This window comes from Staurois parvus, unplaced genomic scaffold (assembly GCF_062004578.1).
Source record: "Staurois parvus isolate SC_StPar_1 unplaced genomic scaffold, SC_StPar_1.0 ptg000151l, whole genome shotgun sequence".
NCBI classification, from domain to species: Eukaryota; Metazoa; Chordata; class Amphibia; order Anura; family Ranidae; genus Staurois; species Staurois parvus.
In genome coordinates, this window is record NW_028317947.1 from 215,193 (window position 1) to 236,483 (window position 21,291).

General features: G+C 41.2%; 1 protein-coding gene across 2 annotated transcripts in view; it reads left to right on the forward strand.

The window, feature by feature from the left end:
- Window positions 1-309: 309 nt before the first annotated feature.
- Window positions 310-21,291, forward strand: part of CACNB1 (calcium voltage-gated channel auxiliary subunit beta 1) — a 145,921-nt gene continuing 124,939 nt past the window's right edge. Inside the window, exons 1-2 of one of the 2 annotated variants that reach the window (XM_089674306.1) lie at window positions 310-468; window positions 2,448-2,531. In XM_089674306.1, the coding sequence (XP_089530432.1) occupies window positions 382-468; window positions 2,448-2,531 (171 nt within the window). In that variant the 5' untranslated portion in view covers window positions 310-381. The remainder of the gene's footprint in view (window positions 469-2,447; window positions 2,532-21,291) is intronic. The other variant, XM_089674304.1, reaches the window with a different exon arrangement.

Below are 21,291 nucleotides of genomic sequence, written 5' to 3' on the forward strand. Positions count from 1 at the left end.
AGCCTCGATCGACAAAACGCTCAGGTGTGATTGGGGCCTAGGTTTCAATCTCCCAGTCCTGCGTTCCCAGAATCCTGTCTGGGCTTCATTGTAGCTCCTTACGTCCTGTTGCAGCAATGTCTGTCTTCCAGGCTTGTCTTGAATTCATTGTCCAGTCTTTCCGCTGTCATTTCCCAGCCACTCTTTCCTCCATAATATTCTGTCCCCTCCCTGTGTCTGCTTGTGCTCTCCTCCTTCTGGTTCTATCATCCACCCTATCTCCCTTTTCCTCCCCTCCCCTCTTCTCAGCTTGCCTCTCTCACACATAGTTCTGGAACTGCTGGAGAGATGACTGCTGGAGACTAGAGGCAATCTGTGTGTGGAAGTGGGGTGGTCTCACCAATGGTCCAGCAGAACAGAATGGCCAGGACCCCGTCCAGCTCTACACAGGAAATCCAGATGGATGTGTTAGAGGGGCACAGCCTGCAGGTGAGAGCCATTCCTCATCAACACCCTCCCTGGGCATACATCATAGCTCAGCAACACAAAAATAGGTGTCGTCAGGATCATATCATCACTATCCAACTATCATCTGTCATTTTTTATTTTTTATACAAGGCTGATTTATAAAAATGTTACAGATGCAAGCCAGAGGGGTGCAGACACAAAGATAAAATGACAGAAATATGGACCCTGCGATGATGCTACCGTGTCAAATGCTGGTTGTGCCTATGAAATCATTAAAGGAAAAGGGAGAGAACATATATGTGATATACATTTCCACCAAACACACATTCACAGACAGCTGGTGGGGAGCAGGTAAACACAGGATGCTGCGGGGGATGGGAGCTGTCATAGGGGGCTGCTCTTAGTACTGAGGGGGTTAAATGTGACTGGGAGTCTGTAGGAGATAATCAGAGGACTGTACTGGCTGGGTTATCCTTTTTTTATGATCCATTGCTTGAGAGGTATCAACCTTTTTGCTGAAGATTTGAACGATGCTTAAAGCACCATGATGTAGAAATTAAATTCAAAGTAATAGTACCAGAAGAGCCTAAAGTACCAGAAGATAAAGCCTATAATAAGCAGCCAATAGATGGAGGGGTGATGAGAGTAGATATATGCGGGATCTCAGCTAGAGGTAATACCAGTATACAGAAGGATTAGGTTTCATTAATGAATATCATACCTCACAGTTACTGCTTGCCCCTCCCTTTTAGATTGTAAGCTCCCATGAGCAGGGCCTTCCTGATCCTCTTGTATAAAATTATATTGTAACTGTCCTGTATTCCTTTATTTTGTAAAGTGCTGCTCAAATGGTAGGCTCTATATAAATCCTTTTTATAATAATTATAATATAATAGTAGTAATAGTAATAATAATAATACATTATTATTATTGTTATTATTATTTTTGTTGTTATTGTTAACAACAACAATATTAATAACAACGATGACAATAAAATAATAACAACAACAATAATAATATAATAGTAGTAGTAATAATATTACTAATAATATATTATTATTATTATTATTAATAATAACATTAATAATGTGTTATTAGTAATATTATTACTACTACTATTATATTATTATTGTTGTTGTCGATAGTAATAATAACAACAATAATAATAATATAATAGTAGTAGCAATAATATTACTAATAATATATTATTATTATTAATAATAATAATAATAATAATAACATTAATAATGTGTTATTAGTAATATTATTACTACTACTATTATAATATTATTATTGCTGTTATTATTACTATTGACAACAACAATAATAATATAATAGTAGTAGTAGTAATTATATTACTACTACTACTACTAATAAGAAGAAAGTGTATTATTATTATTATTATTATTATTATTAATAATAATAATAATAATAATAATAATAATAATAATAATATGATTATTATCATTAAAGGAGTTCATTATGTAAAGCAGAGGAAGTCATTTAACTGTATTTAGAGTTTTAGAATTATCAGACAGGTTCTTTTTCTTTTCCTATTTATATTTCATGTTATAGTTCTATCTATAGATATATTTCCAGTTTATAATAATAGTTCATGTGTGTAGTTATATATATATATATATATATATATATATATATATATATATATATATATATATACATATATATATAGACAGATAGATAGAGATACAGAAACTATTCCAGCATATAACAGGGTAAGAAGCAAAAAGAATACTGCAAGACAATTTGTATGAAAAAAAAAATCTGCTGCATTGCCCATGATACTGTTCATTGCACCAGGAAACAGCAGCTAGAATTTGATTGGTTGCTGCTAAAAATTTACAGAAGATACATTTCTAATATTTAAAAAATCAGACCCATTATAACTAAAAGGAATAAGTCCTATCTGAATGTCTCTGCCTTTTTTTTTCCATAGACATGGATCCTGATTTACTTTTAATTTTTTTTTTATTTCCTAGGCAAAATATAAGAGAAAAAGTCGATTCAAACGATCAGATGGGAGCACCAGCTCAGACACCACTTCAAACAGCTTTGTGCGGCAGGTAAGTCACTGCTTATCACTGCTTTTTTACGCTTCGGCCTAATGTGTGAAGCACAACACACAGGCCTCGCTAGGCCCTGGTCCTGGGTTACCATGGAAACCAGCACCAGGGAAGAGATGCTCCTACGTCAGGAGATGGAAATGACAAACACTAATTAACTAACAGAGAGAGAGAGAGAAAGAGAGAGAGGAGATGCTAAAGAATGGTACAATAAAAGGGAGAGGATGAACAGGGGAGGAGAGACAAAGAAGGATATACTCTGTATGTATGTGTGTATATATATATATATATATATATATATGAAATAGAATACCATACCTGTGAAATAGAAGACACAGATGATGATCTATTCCTAAAAAAAGGATTGTAAATACAAACAATTATTTTTTTTTAAAAGGTGTTTATTTTGCATTTATAAAATACAAACAATACCAGAACAAGGAAGAGACAAATAATAACAGGAGCTCAAAAAAAATAAAAAATAAAAGAATCAGGGTACAGAATACAGAAAAGGGGGATTCAAAAAAACAAACATCAAATTATCATAGGCAAGAAACCCCATATACCGGTATATAACAAAAGAGAATCACAAGACAACATGATAATAGAACAGCTAAGCAGTCAGAAACATACAACAGCAGCCAAACACACAAATACAAACAATTATGATGAAGATGGTATTGTAGCAACCGAAACAAACAAAAAAACATGTCGGCTTGTATTTCAGATTTTTTGAATATTGCATTGCAGAAAAAAAAAGAATTTTGACTGATTTGTAAAATTTGTTTCATGATTGTATAGTCCAGGACCTGTGTAATATGGGTAACATGATTGTCCAGTCACCTGAAAGCAGCAGCATGTAACCCAGGTATCTATGACTGTGTCCTGTACTATTCCATTGAGAAATCTTCCATTTTTTATTTCTTTACATTTTTGGTGAAATGGCTATATGGGCATTATTCTTTTTTAATTTTTTATTTTTCCAAACCTAACTAAAGTATCAATAATCTATGACCTTGTAGTGCTTCTTATTTTAGCATTTATTCTATTTAAGGAAGGGTTGGAGATGGGAGGACATTTTGTTTTCTTTATAATATTTGGGTGTTCTGATAAAAATGTGCAATTGATGCCTGTATTCCAAATACCATCTGTCTGTCTATTGTACATCTTTTAAAGCACAGATACATGTACTAGCCCAAGCTACTACAATGAAGGCCATAATCTTCTGGGTTCCATGCCAAGCGGCTGCCCTTCTGCATAGTAACCATGAAGGGTCACTCTCTTGGCATGGCCACCATTTAGAGAACACCTTGCATTTTTCTCAATACAATGCATTCTCTGATCGGATGAGGTAGAGAGGCGGGATGGTGTTGTCACAATCTCCACCTCATCTAATCAGAGAACAATTTGCATTCAATGAGGAAAAAAGCAAGGCTTTCTCTGAATGGTGGCTGTGTTGAACAAGCGACCCCCTGTGGTTATGATGCAGAATTGCAACTGCTAGACACAGCACCTGAAAGATCGTGGCCATCGCTGTAGTAGCTCAGGCCACTACAGTGATTTACAGGTTCCACATAGGCTGATCAGGTATCACATATGTACCTTTACAATGGGCCATGCTGGCCCAATGTAAGGATGCAAAATGTATTATTCCTGGAGTCCAGTTTTAAATACCAAAGCCATAAGGTAAAGTTTTATATAATGCAAATAAATCAAACAAGCAACATTAGGGGATGTGGTTCCATCAACCAAAATGAAGTGAGGACACCGTTCACAGACACCATGAAAGATATTTATAATTCAGTATTGAAAAAAGTGTCAGCACACTCCTTTGAAGGTGCAGTGTGTACTAATAAACGGACAGCCAATATCAGGTCTAGCAAATATCTAAATCAGCAATAGTAATGAAAAGAAGGCAAAATCAAGTACCTGCACATTTGTCCCTATGCCACCACTTCAAACTCCAGACTGCCTTCTGGTGTCATTTCTGAAAAAAGCTACACTGGTGTTTCACTAGTGCTTAGAGTGCTGTGTTTGGGCAGTGGATGGCAGGCAATGGCTTTGTGTGCACACATCCTATGACATAGACAAGTTGTGGTTAACTTTCTTGATATGTGGGGCCTAACATCACCAAAGGGCCCCACAAAAAATTCAGTGAATATTCAGTGTCAGAGACTGCAGACAGGATATAAGAGATGGTCAGAGACTGTGGACATGGTATAGGAGATGGTCAGGGACTGCAGACATGCTAACAGGAGATGATCAGAGACTGCAGATGTAATACAAGAGATGGTAAGAGACTGTGGACATGGTATAGGAGATGGTCAAGGACTGCAGACATGAAACAAGAGATGGTCATAGACTGTGAACATGGTATATGAGATGGTTAGAGACTGTGGATATGGTACATGAGGTGGTCAGAGACTTAAGACAGGATATAAGAGATGGTCAGAGAGTGTGGACATGGTATAGGAGTTGGTCAGGGACTGCAGACATGCTAACAGGAGATGGTCTGAGACTGCAGATGTAATACAAGAGATGGTAAGAGACTGTGGACATGGTATAGGAGATGGTCAGAGACTGTAGACATGAAACAAGAGATGGTATATGAGATGGTTAGAGACTGCAGATATGGTACAGGAGGTGGTCAGAGACTGCAGACAGGATACAAGAGTTGGTTAGAGACTGTGGATGTGGTATGTGATTTGGTCAGAGACTGCTTACATGCTAACAGGAGAAGGTCAGAGACTGCAGATGTAATACAAGAGATGGTCAGAGACTGTGGACATGGTATAGGAGATGCACAGAGACTGCAGACATGGTACAGGAGATGATTAGAGACTGCAAACATGACACAAGAGATGGTCAGAGACTCTGTACATGGTACAGGAAATGGTCAGAGACTGCAAACATGACACAAGAGATGGTCAGAGACTCTGTACATGGTACAGGAAATGGTCAGAGACTGCAGACAAGGAACAAGAGATGGTCAAAGACTGTGGATGTGGTATATGAGATGGTCAGAGACTGCAGACAGGATACAAGAGATGGTCAAAGACTATGGACATGGTATATGAGATGGTCAGAGACTGCAGACATGCTAACAGGAGATGGTCAGAGACTGCAGATCTAATACAAGAGATGGTCAGAGATTGCAGATGTAATACAAGAGATGTCAGAGGCAGCGGATATAATACAAGAGATGGCCAGAGGCTGCAGACATGATGCAAGAGATGGTCAGAGGCAGTGGATATAATAAAAGAGATGGTCACAGTCTGCAGACATGATGCAAGAAATGTCAGAGACTGCAGACATTCTGCAGGAGATTGTAAGACTGAACATTCTATAGGAGTTGTTGAAGACTGGGGACATGCTTCAAGAGACAGTCATAGAGTGGAGACATATTATAAGAGACTGCTAGAAATTATTGCTATAACAAGGCAATAGGTAAACACAGATTGGTGTCTGCAGGGGCCCGAGGTCACACAGAGTGTCAAAGGGCCACAGGTTGAGCACCAAGGACTTAGATCTTGTTGTGGCCCAATTTCCCTACCCAGAATCTGCCTTCCATAACTGATACCCCGAGGTAGCTGAAGCTACTGAAAGGTAAGTATCACTATGGCCTTTTATTAGTGTAGAGTAGAGAGCATCAGATCGTATAAATAGGTGAAAGAGTTAGCTGTTTATGCCCCTAGATTATTGCATTCGGAACCATTGGTTTAAAGTACACAGAAAACCCCTAACTATATGATAAAGCACTCAAAACAATGTATTATTTGTTTAAATATAAATACTGTTTTCACTCTTTTTGATACTTTGTTACAAAAATGTTGAGGAGGGGATGCCAGGCCACAGGAACATTTTTGGTGTGATTGCTGAAGATTGACACTTCTGGTTCAGTTTGAATCAAATGGAAATTGTGTATAAAATGTATACAATACAGGAATTCGCACATATCCATATGAAGCTCTGCTGGACCTGAAGCCTGCAACAATATGCAATTTAATCTCCTAAATGAAACAATAGTGAAGGACTGCCAAACCTACAATAGTTTGGGTTAAACAAAGAATGGCTTGGTATTTATTTATATCAGGTACTTATTTAGTGCTGTCAATTTACGCATATATATTGTACATTCACATCAGTCCCTAACCTTCAAGGGGTGTACTATCTAAGGTCCCTAACTCACATTCATTCACAGACAGGACTCAATTAACCTACCAGCATGCCTTTGGAGTGTGGGAGGAAACCAGAGTATCTGGAGGAAGCTCACGCAGGCACAGGGAGAACATGCAAACTCCAGGCAGGTGGTGCCGTGGTTGAGATTGGAACCAACAACCCTACTGCTTGCTGCCAGACGGAAGTGCTAACGATTTAGCCACTGTGCTGGTACCTATTGAGTGAGAAATAACAGCTGATTTCAAAATGTATACACACCCTGGATAACGCATTACTTTTCTGGCAATTTCAACTTCTCATCTTCAGATATATAGGGTGTGGGAAAACCTTGTGAATAATAGAACCATGTTAAATTAAATACTGCGCTAATGATAATGTAAACTTTACTTATCATACATATTCCCTATGAAGTCACTCCAATCTATGAAAACCGATCAAATCAGTGAGAAATAAAGTACATCAAATAAATAGTGACGTATACTATACAATTTTACTTCATATTCCCTATGAAGTCTCATGTGCCCATGAAAGGTGATCAAATCGAACAAACAGTGACATATAGTCCATACAAACACACATTACAGTCCGTATAGGTATAAAATTCCACGACCAATGGTGAAGCCGTATTTCAGTACTGTGAATGTAACATTGATGTCGTGAATACTGTTTCTCCAAATACTTGCCAATATGTGCACCCTCACCAAGTGAATAAAATGGAGGCTTACCAAAAGCAGAGACCCCATAATTATAGGGGGTGTCAACCAGCATTGCAATATAGGATATCATCCGGCTCTCCATGCAGTGCCCGAATCAGGAATGTCCCAAGCCTCTTGGATCAAAGTATAAACTCCAAAACAGTAGGTAGCCCCTAGAACAGGGGCGGACTGACCATTCGAGTACTCGGGCACTGCCTGAGGGCCCAGGGTCAGTAGGGGGCCCCATGAAATGCCCCTGGTACCTTTTTTATAGGCTTTTTTGAGTGTGGGCAAGGACACAGGGGCCCCATGATCCCCTATTGCCCGGGGGCCCCATGAGTTGTCAGTCCGCCCCTGCCCTAGAAGATGTCTTTTGATGACGAAACACGTCCGGCAGAGCCTCCCTCTGATGTCATCATGCTGTCGGCCATTTTGGAAGTGTTTTTTTTCTTAATGCTCTGCAGTATTCTAGAGCTTGTAAGTAGGATTTTTATTTGCGCAAATTAAATTTATTTGATGTACTTTATTTTTCACTGATTTAATTGCTTTTCATAGGTATGAGTGACTTCATAGGGAATATATATGATAAGTGAAGTTGTATAGTATATGTCACCATTTATTTGATTTACTTTATTTCTCACTGATTTAATTGCTTTTCATAGGTATGAGTGACTTCATAGCAAATATGTACAAGTGAAATTGTATAGTATATGTCACCATTTATTTGATTTACTTTATTTCTCACTGATTTGATCGCTTTTCATAGGTATGAGTGACTTCATAGGGAAAATGTATGATAAGTGAAGTTATATAGTATATGTCACTATTTATTTGATGTACTTTATTTTTCACTGATTTTATTGCTTTTCATAGGTATGAGTGACTTTATAGGGAATACGTATGATAAGTAAAATCGTAACCGTGACAGTATATGTCACCATTTATTTGATGTACTTTATTTTTCACTGATTTAATTGCTTTTCATAGGTATGAGTGACTTCATAGGGAATATGTATGATAAGTGAAGTTGTATAGTATATGTCACCATTTATTTGATTTACTTTATTTCTCACTGATTTAATCGCTTTTCATAGGTATGAGTGACTTCATAGGGAATATGTCTGATAAGTGAAGTTTACATTATCATTATACAAAGCACAGTATTTCATTTAACAAGGTTTTTAGAAGAGAGGATATCCTCTTTACTATTTGCAGCTTTGTATGATAGAGGTATTGGGAATTTGCGCAGTTTGCTTTGATTAAAATAATAGAACCATGACTTGCCTCTCTTCCCCACCCATACCCCCACTGATCCATACCTTTTATATTCCTTCTCACTTCTTAGACTGCATACATCTAAGTGGCACATCCCTCTAGACTGGCCAAACCCTATGTCCACATTCACACCTAAACGAGAACGTGGGTGGAAATGTGCATTTTCAGAAACACGCCAAAATGCGCAATGCACCTGCAGTGCCATTATTTCTTAGTGGCCCCTCTAACGTGGGTAGCAGTCCTGAGTTTTGCTATGCTTTTGTCATGCTTCAAAACGCACAAAATAAGCATCAAAACATGGAACGCAAACTGTGTTTAGCTCGGTGCCAAAAAAAGGTACATGAGTTAGTTTGTGCTAGCGGCATTTTTATATCAGCGCTCGTCATATATCTGCGTTTGTCAAGTTTAGGTTGCCTTATGCTGTCACATTACAAATGCGCCAAAATTGTGCTACAGAAATGCAACATGTCACACTGGTGTGAATGCAACCTAAGGTTTACGCATAACAATACAGGGTTGATTTACTAAAGGCAAATAGACTGTGCACTTTGCAAGTACAGTTGCACTCTGTAAGGGCAATTGCTCCAGAGCTTAGTAAATGAGGTGAAGCAGAGGCGGACTGACCATTTAGCCACTCGGGTGCTGCCCGAGGGCCTGGGGTCAGTAGGGGGCACCATGAGATGCCCCTGTTACCTTTTATAGGCTTTTCTGGGTGTAGTTTGAGTGTGGGTGAGGACACAGGGGCCCCATGATTTCCTATTGCCGAGAGGCCCCATGAGTTGTCAGTCCGCCCCTGAGGTGAAGGTTCAATTTGTAAAGAATACCCAATCATATGCAAGGAAAATAAAAAAAAAGAGCATTTTGCTTGCACGAGATTGGATGATGGAAGTCAGCAGAGCTTCCTCTCATTTACTAATCTGTGGAGCAAATATCCTTGCAGCATGCAACTGCACTTGCAAAGTGCACAGTCTGTTGTCCTTTTAGTAAATCAACCCCTATGCATTATATATACCACTTCAATACCATTTCTGTTACCATAGAGAAGGGCCCATTCACACTATTGCTCTCTTATGTACATTGCGGCACCCCAACACAGCTCCACAATGCACCGCACTACTGTGTGTTGTGGTGTGCTGAGTCTTAAACAATGGTACTTATGCCTTTTTTTAAGATTTCTGGTGCATTGGTAGCCAATTGTAATAAATGAGGTACTGTAACACAATGCACAATAATGTACGACAAACATGTACTGATGTAATGCAGCAAAACGTGAAGAATGAGTCCTACTGTATGTGTCTGATCCTAATCAAATAGTCATACATGGATATCTATTCCTAAGTCATGCGTTTTCAACAACTGCTCTGTAATGCACAACTATAAAGTTGTATTAGCATTTAGTTTTGTAAATGCAATAACATGAATTGGACAGAAAAATAATGGAAATGACTTTTTTTTATAAGCAGTAACATAATAAAACAGTGGTCTTCCAACTGCGGCCTGGGGGCTGGATTTGGCCCTTTGCTTGCTTTTATCTGGCCCTTGGGGCCAGGGGCGGACTGACAACTCATGGGGCCCCCAGGCAATAGGGGATCATGGGGCCCCTGTGTCATTGCCCAAACTCAAAAAAGCCTATGAAAAAGGTACCAGGGGCATCTCATGGTGCCCCCCTACTGACCCCGGGCCCTAGTGCCCGAGTTTCCAAATGTTCAGTCCGCCCCTGCTTGAGGCATTATTCCATCTACTGTCAGTAACAGTGGGACATATTACCTGCCACTGATAAAGGGGCACTGTTCCTCCCACTGAAACCAATAATGGGGCACTATTCCTCCCACTGACACCAATGATGAGGCACTATTCCTCCCACTGAGACCAATAATGGAGCAATATTCCTTCCACTGACACCAATGATAGGGCACTATTCCTGCCACTGACACCAGTGATGGGGCACTATTTCTTCCACTGACACTGATGATGGGGCACTATTCCCTCCAGTGGCACCAATGATGAGGCATTTTTCCTCCAAGTGACACCAATGATGAGACACTATTCCTCCAAGTAACACCAATGATGGGTCACTATTCCTCCCACTGACACCAATGATGGGGCACTATTTCTTCCACTGACACTGATGATGGGGCATTATTCCCTCCACTGACACCAATGATGGGGCACTATTCCTCCCACTGACACCAATGATGTAGCACTATTCTTCCATGTGACACAAATAATGGGTCACTATTCCTTCCACTGACACCAATAATGGGGCAGTATTCCTTCCACTCACACCGATTATGGGGTACTATTCCTTCTACTGACACCAATGATAGGGCACTATTCCTCCCACTGACACCAATGATGGGGCACTATTTCTTCCACTGACAGTGATGATGGGGCACTATTCCTTCCACTGACACCAATAATGGGGCATTTTTCCTCCAGGTGACACCAATGATGGGGCACTAGTCCTCCCTCTGACACCAATGATGGGGCACTGTTCCTCCATGTGACACAATGCTCTGTTCTGTTCCTGCCACTGACATTTTTTACTCCCGCTGGCTACAGTCTGGCCCCCTAAAGTTTGACGTACAGTAAAATGGCCCTTTGTTTAGAAAGTTTGGAGACCCCTGTATTAAAGCCTATTTTTAGTGATTGGGTTTACGTAAACTTTAGTGCACAGATAAATTCTAACAATATGCAGTCATTTATTTCATAAATGGCCAACTAGCCTGAGACAGCTGTGTGCAGTTAGGAATAAGTAGCTGTATATTATTAAGCTGTACCAAGGGCTGACTGACAACTCATGGGGCCCCTGGGCAATAGGGGATCATGGGGCCCCTGTGTCCTCGCCCAAACCCAAAAAAGCCTATGAAAAAGCCAATGAAAGGTACCAGGGGCATCTCATGGGACCCCCTACTGAGTCTGGACCCTCGGGCAGTGCCCGAGTGCTCAAATGGTCAGTCCACCCCTGAGCTGTACCTATGCTGAAAACTGGCAGTTGTAATTCTAATGCTGCTAAAAAAGTCAACTGTCATTTTATTGTATTGTTCAATATTTCCTTTTTTTTTTTCTTTCGTCTGTTTTTTTTCATACATAAAGGACCAATATACTTTACAACTTTGCTTTTTTTTTAGTTTTGGATACTTCCAACTGTGAGACTTGCCTGTCATTGTGTACTATTCTGTTCCTGTCCACCTGAAAGTTGTATGTGAGCTTGGCCTTTTTCGCTTGTTCCAGCATTCCCTTTTGTCATTGTCAACAATATTATTTGTAAATTAATTGGAAGATAACTAAGTCCAGCTTTGCACATATGCAGTAAATGCTCTGTTTCAGTGTTTCAGGGCTTATTCACAGCAGCACAATGCTCAAGCACCAATCCTGGTGCACACAGTTTTGGGGGGTTTTTTGCTAGAATTTTATTGAAATGGTTCTATTCACATAGTTGTGTTGGGATACAGTTGTGTCTTTTGCAGCCCACTGCACTGAAAAAAAGTAATACATGCATGCTCGGATCGCTCTTCAGGGGGACACTTTATCACCTCTTCAGCTGCTGTAACTTCTTGAATCTCGGGGTGGTTGCCACGGGAAGTTGGGTTGGGTTGCAAAATGGCCTCATTCACTTGAATAGGTCACTTAGCACTTTAACCTCCCAGCTGTTACTTCTGCAGCTAAAGGGTAGCAGTTAGGTGACAATAAAACCGCAGGGTTTTACCACCCCCTGCTGCTATTGTGAAAAAGCCCCTAAACTAGAAGTTGACAGAGCCTGGGGTGCAGCTGTTCTTCATCAGATCCACTCTACTTTTGATTGACAGCGCATGGTAGTTGTGACGGGAGTCACTTTGGGTGGGGGGCCCATGGAACCCAGCTCACTTTGGAGAGGTAGGGAGACCCCTGTCTCAGCTCTCCATATCCCTCTTATGTGTAGATCACCCTGTGCCTGTTAGGGGTACAGGGTGATCTGTCCTAATATTGTGTGGGATTTGTCTCAGACAGTGTAGACATGTTTTGGAGATAGGTGGGGTGGGGGTTGTTGATTGTTTAATGTTATGTGGCTGCATCCCATTGTTCTATTGTTTGCCTGGCTTGGGAGAAAACTATTATGGGATGTATGTGTTTATGTGTATTGGGTTAGTGGGGGTGTCTCCAGCAGCCCTCCATCCTGATGGGACTGTCTGTTGGTGTGAAGTTTGAATACCTGTGTGTCTCTTGTTACTAAATGTAGATTGCCCTGCCCTGTGTCATTATGCAGGGAGGGGGGATTGTCACTTGAGTGTATATATCTTGTATCTGTGTTCAAATACAGTAGTCTACCTCTGGTTTACTTCAAATCTGGTGTTGTCTGGATCTTGGGGTAGCAATAGCCAGATTCACTGGTCTCGTGTTCCAGAGCTTAAGAAGCAGCTTCTTGACGGAGATACCCAGTCGTGGAGTGTCTGGGGTCCGTTACAGTAGTGGGTGGATTCATTGCCACTGTACAGTCCGAAAGCACCTTTGGAACTTGCCCATTGCCATGCGCTGTCAATTGCAGGCAAGGTGGACTTAATGGGGAGCTACTCTCAAGCTCCGACCACCCAACAGGTGCAGTGGCCATGAATTTGAGTTGTTGGGTGGATTGAGCCTGATGGAGAACTCTAAGACCAGTGTCCCATCAAGTCCACCTTGCCTGTGATTGACAGCGGATGGTAATGTGCGTATTCCAAAACCACTATTGGACTGAATAGTGGCTGTGGAATCTGGCCACTGCCATCCACTTTCAATCACAGGCAAAGTGGACCTGTTATTGAACGAGTGCCCCATTAGGCTCCACGTACTGTCAGTTCAGTGTGACTTGCCTCATTGGTTGCTAGGATGCGGCGGCCTTGTCCTAGCAACCAATGCTGTAAATGTAAAACACAAACATATTAATAAAGTACTGAACATACAACGCCTCTCTCCCGCTCTATGCCAACTTTGAATTGGGTTGATTTATCGCCAGTTTCTAAAAATGGCCGTAGTAAAAACTACCTGAATCTGGGCCATGTGTCGGTACTTGTACCGAAATTTCATGACTTTCATGACTTGGAAAATTAAAGGGCCATGCCACCAGAAAAGTGACTTTACTGCTTTATTGAATTCTCTTGAATATGTTAAAGTATAGCATATTTAGTTAGACCTGTACTCATAAAGCTCATACATTGTTAAATGGGGAATGTATACAAACATAGAATGATACCTGCATGTACAGTCTAATGCCTAACAGAGTATTGCAGGGGACCTGAAACCCAGCGGTTCCATAATGCAAATCTTAACCCTTGTTTTGTGGTCAGGAGCTTGGGCCTGCTCCTTTTACCTCCTTCATATCACTGTTTATCTTTATAGACACCCAATATAGGGCATAAGAGAGGTAAGCAGGTGGAAAAAGGATAAGTCAGCAACAGGAGGTGGTTGAGATTTGCACATTAGCGTGACCTTGGTTTTGGAGCTCATTCAGCCATGTTCCTTACTTGCATAGCCCACTAACAATTATTTGCACACAAATAAGTTGAATCTTAACTACAAACCAAAATACATGAGAGGTTTGAAAGCTGTCATCCTGTAATAACGAATTGCTATCTGTAGAATTGCTCCAGATATACTAATGTATTCAAAAAGCCATATTAAATGTGATTGATGGGTTCCTCCCATTCCATCTGTCCTGGAAATCTAATGTTGCCCTGCAAAATCACAAATACATCATCAATGTACCACCACCACCACATACAATAGTCTTCAGTAAACCCAATACTGTAAATTATAAGCCAGTTCTCAAAACGATTCATATATGCTCTAGCAACAACACTGACACTGTAATTAATAAGAATTGTGAAATATATTTCTCAAAATCATCTCAGTTAATTAGGTTAAATGCTTGTTTAGGTCTAGGGCACCAAACAATGCAGTTTTATTTAACCGATCTTGCAGGCTTCCTTGGTGCTGCTAGACCAGTCAGTGCAGTTTCTTTTTCCCTATGCTTTGGCTGTCAAAGGTCCTCTGATATTATAACGCACATTGCAGGGCCCATAGCCCTGCACTGGACAAGAGGATACTGAGGGACAGTCTACTGTCAGAGCCTTAAGGGGGTAGAGGAGAGCACTAGCTGCCCAGGGGGAGTGGGTATAAGGTAAGTAAAACTACTTAGGTAGGCCTAAGTGAACATTGAACTCTTGCAGTGCAGGAACAACCTTTCTTGTCCCTAAGATAGTCGGTATTCTTTTCTCATTGCTGAGGTCCTCCATGCCTCTTATTAGTTCAGTTGCCCTCCTCTGCATGCTCTCCAGTTCTCCAATCTCCTTTTTGTGAACTGGTCCCCAAAACTTAACTGCATATTGCATATGAGATCTACTAATGCTTTGTATAGGGGCAGGATTATGCTTCTCTTGGTGACGAAATGGAAGGCACCTGTATCTTACCTGAACAAGGTGACAGTTATCCCAGTTGCCTATTCTGGATATTTGAAGGACTGTGGACAAAAATCTGGAGACCTTAGCAAGCTCTTTATTTTGACTGCTGACACTGCTTGCGGACCAATAGTTGCCTATACCCATGTGTCCCAGGCTGCATCAGCATAGGCAAGAGTCCTGCTTCAGTATCTTGTAGGCTTACCCCACATCGTGTGGGCTTACCCCACTTCCCAAAAACTTGATTGATTTGGAAGATCATTTGGGGACAAGTGGCCAAGTACATACAGTATGTGATGCCTCCCTGGATGGAGGATGGGTGATTACCCACATCAGCTCATCATGGTTGTGGCATTGAGAAGCATTCTCTGGCTTAATTTTTGGTCAATGATAACACTTCAGTTTTCAGGAGACTGTGTTTTTGGGACCTACTTGGAGGTAATTGCCAAGAATGTCACAGGAAGAAAGACGACCCTATTTCTCAGATGGAGAGACTGAAGACTCTTACCTGCAAGGACCCTCCATTCACCCCTTATTCCAAAATTAAGCCTCAGTTTAGACAAAAGTCCTTTTGGACCTCTAAATCTAAATCCACTTACAAGCCCAACACAAAAGGATAGGGAGAAGATGGTTGATAGTTGCAGATTTATGTGTGAAGTGGGTGTCTCAGCAGCTGGTTTTTACCTAAACCATTTTACATACTAAAACAAGGAAGGATATTCAGCCCTATCCTGGACCTGAAGGCTCTCAATAGCCTTGTCTGTCTGAAGTTGTTTCAAAATGGGTTCATCAGATCAGTCATGGCCTCTCTGGACATTCAAGATGCCTATCTTTAGGCCTCCATCTTTCCTCAGCATCAGTGCTTTCTGCAGTTCGCAGTAGGGGAAGTTCACTTTCAGTTTGTGGCTTCACCTCATGATCTCAATCTTCGGAAACAAGGGCATTTGAGTGATTGCTTATCTTCATGATCTACTTGTTAGAGCCCCAACAGCTTGGGAGTTACAGCCAAAGTTTGGATGGATAGTGAACTACCACAAATTTTCGATGGTTTTATCTGCGTTGAAACTCACTACCCAGGGGTAACAAGGATCATTAAGGGAATGGATTGCTCTTCTTTAAATGCAATGTCACTTCATCAGTTGGCCTTTAGTCTCATCCTTCTAGCCAATCCCATTATTTCAATTCCACAACAGAAGTCTTCAGAGGTCCATAAATATACATGGAACTGATCAACTTTTTTCTTGAACAGAGAGATACTTCTATTGTTTGGGCTTAGTTGTCTTTACTATGGTGAATTCAAGGTCATAGTCCCCATCCAGGGATGCTCTTCTTCCTTGTATGAAGACATGTGCTACGATGTGTGGTGGCACTTGTACAGCTGCATCCTGTCATTGACTTGTACAATTGGCTGTACGCAAACACTTGTCACTATCAGGCACCTCTTGACCACAAAAACACACCTCTTTTGTAAGGGTGCTCTGTGCTTGTGCGAATGAGGTATAACTCAAAAAAGACTATGTTACATCTTTTGCATTTATTGGGCTAGGGAAGTGCCCATTTGTGTGACAAATTTGCATTTTAATGTACCTCTTTCCTTTACTAGGACCCCCAGTACAACACATTTGTGCTTCTTTATGATTTTTTTTTTTTTTGCAGCTTTAGTAAGAATGCCGATCTACAGTTTAAACCACCTCACACTCTTTCATCCAGGATACATGAGTTTGGGCTGAGCTTGTGTTCTATCTCCTTAACCTTGATACTGGGTAATTTGCGATCCATCATAAGGGACCAGTAGGAAGTTTCAAAATGAGAAAAGGTGGATCGTGGCTAGGATATAATCCAGAGTGGGTGTGTCTTTTAAGAGATTATGTTTTTCTGAATTAACTATCTGCTCATTTACCTACTATTCTTTGTTGATATCCCACCTGCTCCACATATGATGCTCAAAGACCTGTGTGGGATACTGGCTATGCATCTTTGGGGAGAAAAATTGGCCAAGAAAACCCCAAAGCCTCAGTGACCTTCGACAGGATGGGCCACTGCCTCTACCATATTGCCTACACTTGATAGAAATCTCAGCAGGTGCACCATGCCACTTTGTATTGCCACAATGCAGACAGATCTGGATGGTGCTTTTCCTACATCCCTGGACCTAGCAGCTTAACAATGCCCAAAGGTTGACCTGGACCCTGTAACATTCACAAAACTCATCTTGGAGACTATTGAGGTTTGTAAGGCCGCTCTGTTGACTAAAATGGACCACCTGTCCTCTGAAAGCACATCAATCCAGAAAAACCTGGATAAGATTCAAAGCTGACTTTTAGAGGCAAAATGCTGTATCACAGAAGTACAGTGCCTTGAAAAAGTATTCATCCTGCTTGAAATTTTCCACATTTTGTTATTTTTGCCTATATTTCTTTGAAAAATAGCTCAACCTCTGTCAAATTGGATGGAGAGCGTCTGTGAACAGCAATTTTCAAGTCTTGCCACAGATTCTCAATTGGATTTAGGTCTGGACTTTGCTGGGCCATTCTAACACATGAATATGCTTTGATCTAAACCATTCCATTGTAGCTCTGGCTGTATGTTTAGGGTCCTGCTGGAAAGTGAATCTCTGTCCCAGTCTCCAACCTTTTGCAGACTCTGAAAGGTTTTCCTGCCCTGTATTTGGCTCCATTCATCTTCCCATCAACTCTGACCAGCTTCCCTGTCCCTGCTGAAGAAAAGCATCTCCACAACATGCTGCTGCTGCTACCACAATCTTTCACAGTGGGGGTGGTGTGTTCAGGGTGTTGTGCAGTGTTAGTTTTCCGCCACACATAGCGTTTTGCTTTCAGGCCAAAAAGTTACATTTTGGTCTCATCTGACCAGAGTACCTTATTCCACGTTTGCTGTGTCCCCCACATGGCTTCTTGTAAACTGCAAACGGGACTTCTTACGGCTTTCTTTCAACAATGGCTTTCTTCTTGCCACTCTTTCATAAAGGCCAGATTTGTGGAGTGCATGACTAATAGTTGTCCTGTGGACAGATTTTCCCACCTGCAGCGCCTCCAGAGTTACCATGGGCCTCTTTGCTGCTTCTCTGATTAATGCTCTTCTTGCCCGATCTGTCAGTTTAGGTGGACGGCCAGGTCTTGGTAGGTTTGCAGTTGTGCCATGCTCTTTCCATTTTTGGATGATGGATTGAACAGTGCTCTGTGAGATGTTCAAAGCTTGGGAAATTTTTTTATAACCTAACTCTGCTTTAAACTTCTCCACAACGTTATCCCTGACCTGTCTGGTGTGTTCCTTTGCCTTCATGATGCTGTTTGTTCACTAATGTTCTCTAACAAACCTCTGAGGGCTTCAAAGAACAGCTGTATTTATACTGAGATTAAATTACACACAGGTGGACTCTATTTACTAATTAGGTGACTTCTGAAGGCAACTGGTTCCACTAGATTTTAGTTAGGGGTATCAGAGTAAAGGGGGCTGACTACAAATGCACGCCACACTTTTTAGATATTTATTTGTAAAAGATTTTGAAAACCATTTAGCATTTTCCTTCCACTGCACTTATGTGCCACTTAGTGTTGGTCTATCACATAAAATCCCAAAAAATACATTTACGTTTTTGGTTGTAACATGACAAAATGTGGAAAATTTCAAGGGGGATGACACTTCTGCTTTGCAAGCAGCCCTGCTGTTGGACATACAACATACAGTCACCTTGCTGTGAAGTCAGATGATGCAGAAAATAGGCAATGCCACAATAATATTTGGGTCATCAAGAGGTCCCGGACAGCCATCTTTTCAATATCAATGTGAGAAACTGGCTATGGGACAAAGGCCCACATAATAGCATGATTTATCCTAGAAAGCTATGCGTTCAACATAATGGGACCACCTTGGTTTGTTATTCTTTGCTAGTTGCAAACAACTAGCTAGACTCCCTAAGGTAAGCAACTCTGCCTGGGCATGCTGTTTTCCATCCATGTTTACTCAGGAAATACACTCTTGTTTTCTGTCTATGCCACAATCATAGCCTCTGTGAAAGGGGCTGTAATATTCACTGGTTTGATTCTTTATAGCTGGATGCGTCATGGTTAAAAATACTTCCGTGGTGTTGTCACCTTCACATTGAATCAGTTCGACCACAGATGAACCCTTCCTCCTGTCATCTTCCGGAGAGTGTTGCAAGCACAACCAGCATCTTTTAGGCACTTTTAGTTGGTACAGGTGTGCTCTTAAACTGTGTACTGTTGGTGTGATATGGGTAAAAGCTGCATACTAACTATTGTTTCGTTAAAGGCTAAGTTCTCCTCTTAGACAAAAATAATAAATGCATATTTTTTTGCAGGTATTATTTTTGTGCAAAGGAGCCTGTAAAGCATTGCACCAGCGATCAGTAGATCGCTGATGCCATGCAGGTCTCCTGCAGACCTGTCAGAATATCGACTTGCTGTACGGGATGTACGAGCAAGCAGATATACTGACAGGAACGTTCAATGAACTACCATGGCGCTATGAAGCGCCATGGTAGTTCATTGAAAACTACAAGCTCACAGCCACTAAGGCTGTCGGGACTTGTAGGGACGCATTCACAGAACTCTGTGAGTGATGCGGCTGTGTGGGCGGAGCCCCACTTAGCCACGCTGTTTTCAAATCTGACAGATAGTACTGGGAAACTTCTCCCCATATTATCTGTCAGAGGGAGGGGAGACGGCGGGTGATGCTGTGGCTATGGGAACATGTTACATGTTGCACCCTAAAAACGAGAGGAACATGTAACATGTTCCCAAAGGTGAACTTATCCTTTAAGTATACTGGCAGAGCTGTTCTTTATAGGGATTTATTTTATGGTTTACCTTCCTGTTCAGGGTTTATTTTTGCTGCTGGCTCTGGTGGCAGCAGGGCTCCAGTGAGCCTTCTAATCATACCTGTCTGAGTGTTCATTTACTGATGTTATGTTCCCTATATGATGGCATCACTTAAGATTGTCTCATGGAGGGTCAGATGTTTAAATAATAGGCTTAAGCAAGCCATGATTTACCAGTATCTGAAGCCAATAAAACTTCCACATTAATGTTTTCCAAGAGACTTATCTGAACAGACGCAAAGTCCTAGCCTTGCCTTTCCCCTGGATAGAGAGGGTGCTACATGCTATTATTAATTCTATGTTGGAGGTATATCAGTTCTTGTTAGAAAGTCTATACTGTGCACTCTCCCTTAGATGTGACTTGGTAATAGGTATAAAATCACATAAAATGATTTAGGTAATGTGTATGTCCCCCTTCCCATTCAGCCACAAGTTTTATATAACATTATTAACAAACTAGTACCATTGTTGCCCCTCCTGATGATATTTGCTGGTGAGTTCAATAACATCTTAGATCAGGGGTCTCCAAACTTTCTAAACAAAGGGCTGGTTTACTGTCCTTCAGATTTTAGGAGGGCCGAAGTGCCCAGTGGGAGTAGGAAATGTCCCAGCGTCAGTAGGAGTAAACAAAATGACATAGTGCTTGTAGTCAGTGGAAGGAGGCATAGTGTCAAGTTATTGGTATTAGTTGGAGGAACAGTGCTCCATCATTGGTATTAGTGGGAGGAATATTGCCCCATCATTGGTGTCAGTGGGAGGAACAGTGCCCCATCATTGGTATTACTAGGAGGAACAGTGCCCCATCATTGGTATTACTAGGAGGAATAGTGCCCCATCATTGGTATTATTGGGAGGAATATTGCCCCATCATTGGTATTAGTGGGAGGAATAGTGCCCCATCATTGGTGTCAGTGGGAGGAACAGTGCCCCATCATTGGTATTACTAGGAGGAATAGTGCCCCATCATTGGTATTAGAAGAATGAATAGTGCCCCATCATTGGTATTAGTTGGAGGAACAGTGCCCCATCATTGGTATAACTAGGAGGAATAGTGCCCGATCATTGGTATTAGTAGAAGGAATAGTGCCCCATCATTGGTATTAGTTGGAGGAACAGTGCCCCATCATTGGTATTACTGGAAGAAATATTGCCCCATCATTGGTATTACTGGGAGGAATAGTGCCCCATCATTGGTATTACTGGGAGGAATAGTGCCCCATCATTAGTGACAGTGGGAGGAATAGTGACCCATCATCAGACCTCCCGTCAGAGTTTCCTCAGGTTTTCAAGTGCCTTTTGATGGCGTAGAAAACTGTACTCACTGACACCTTGGATTTCTT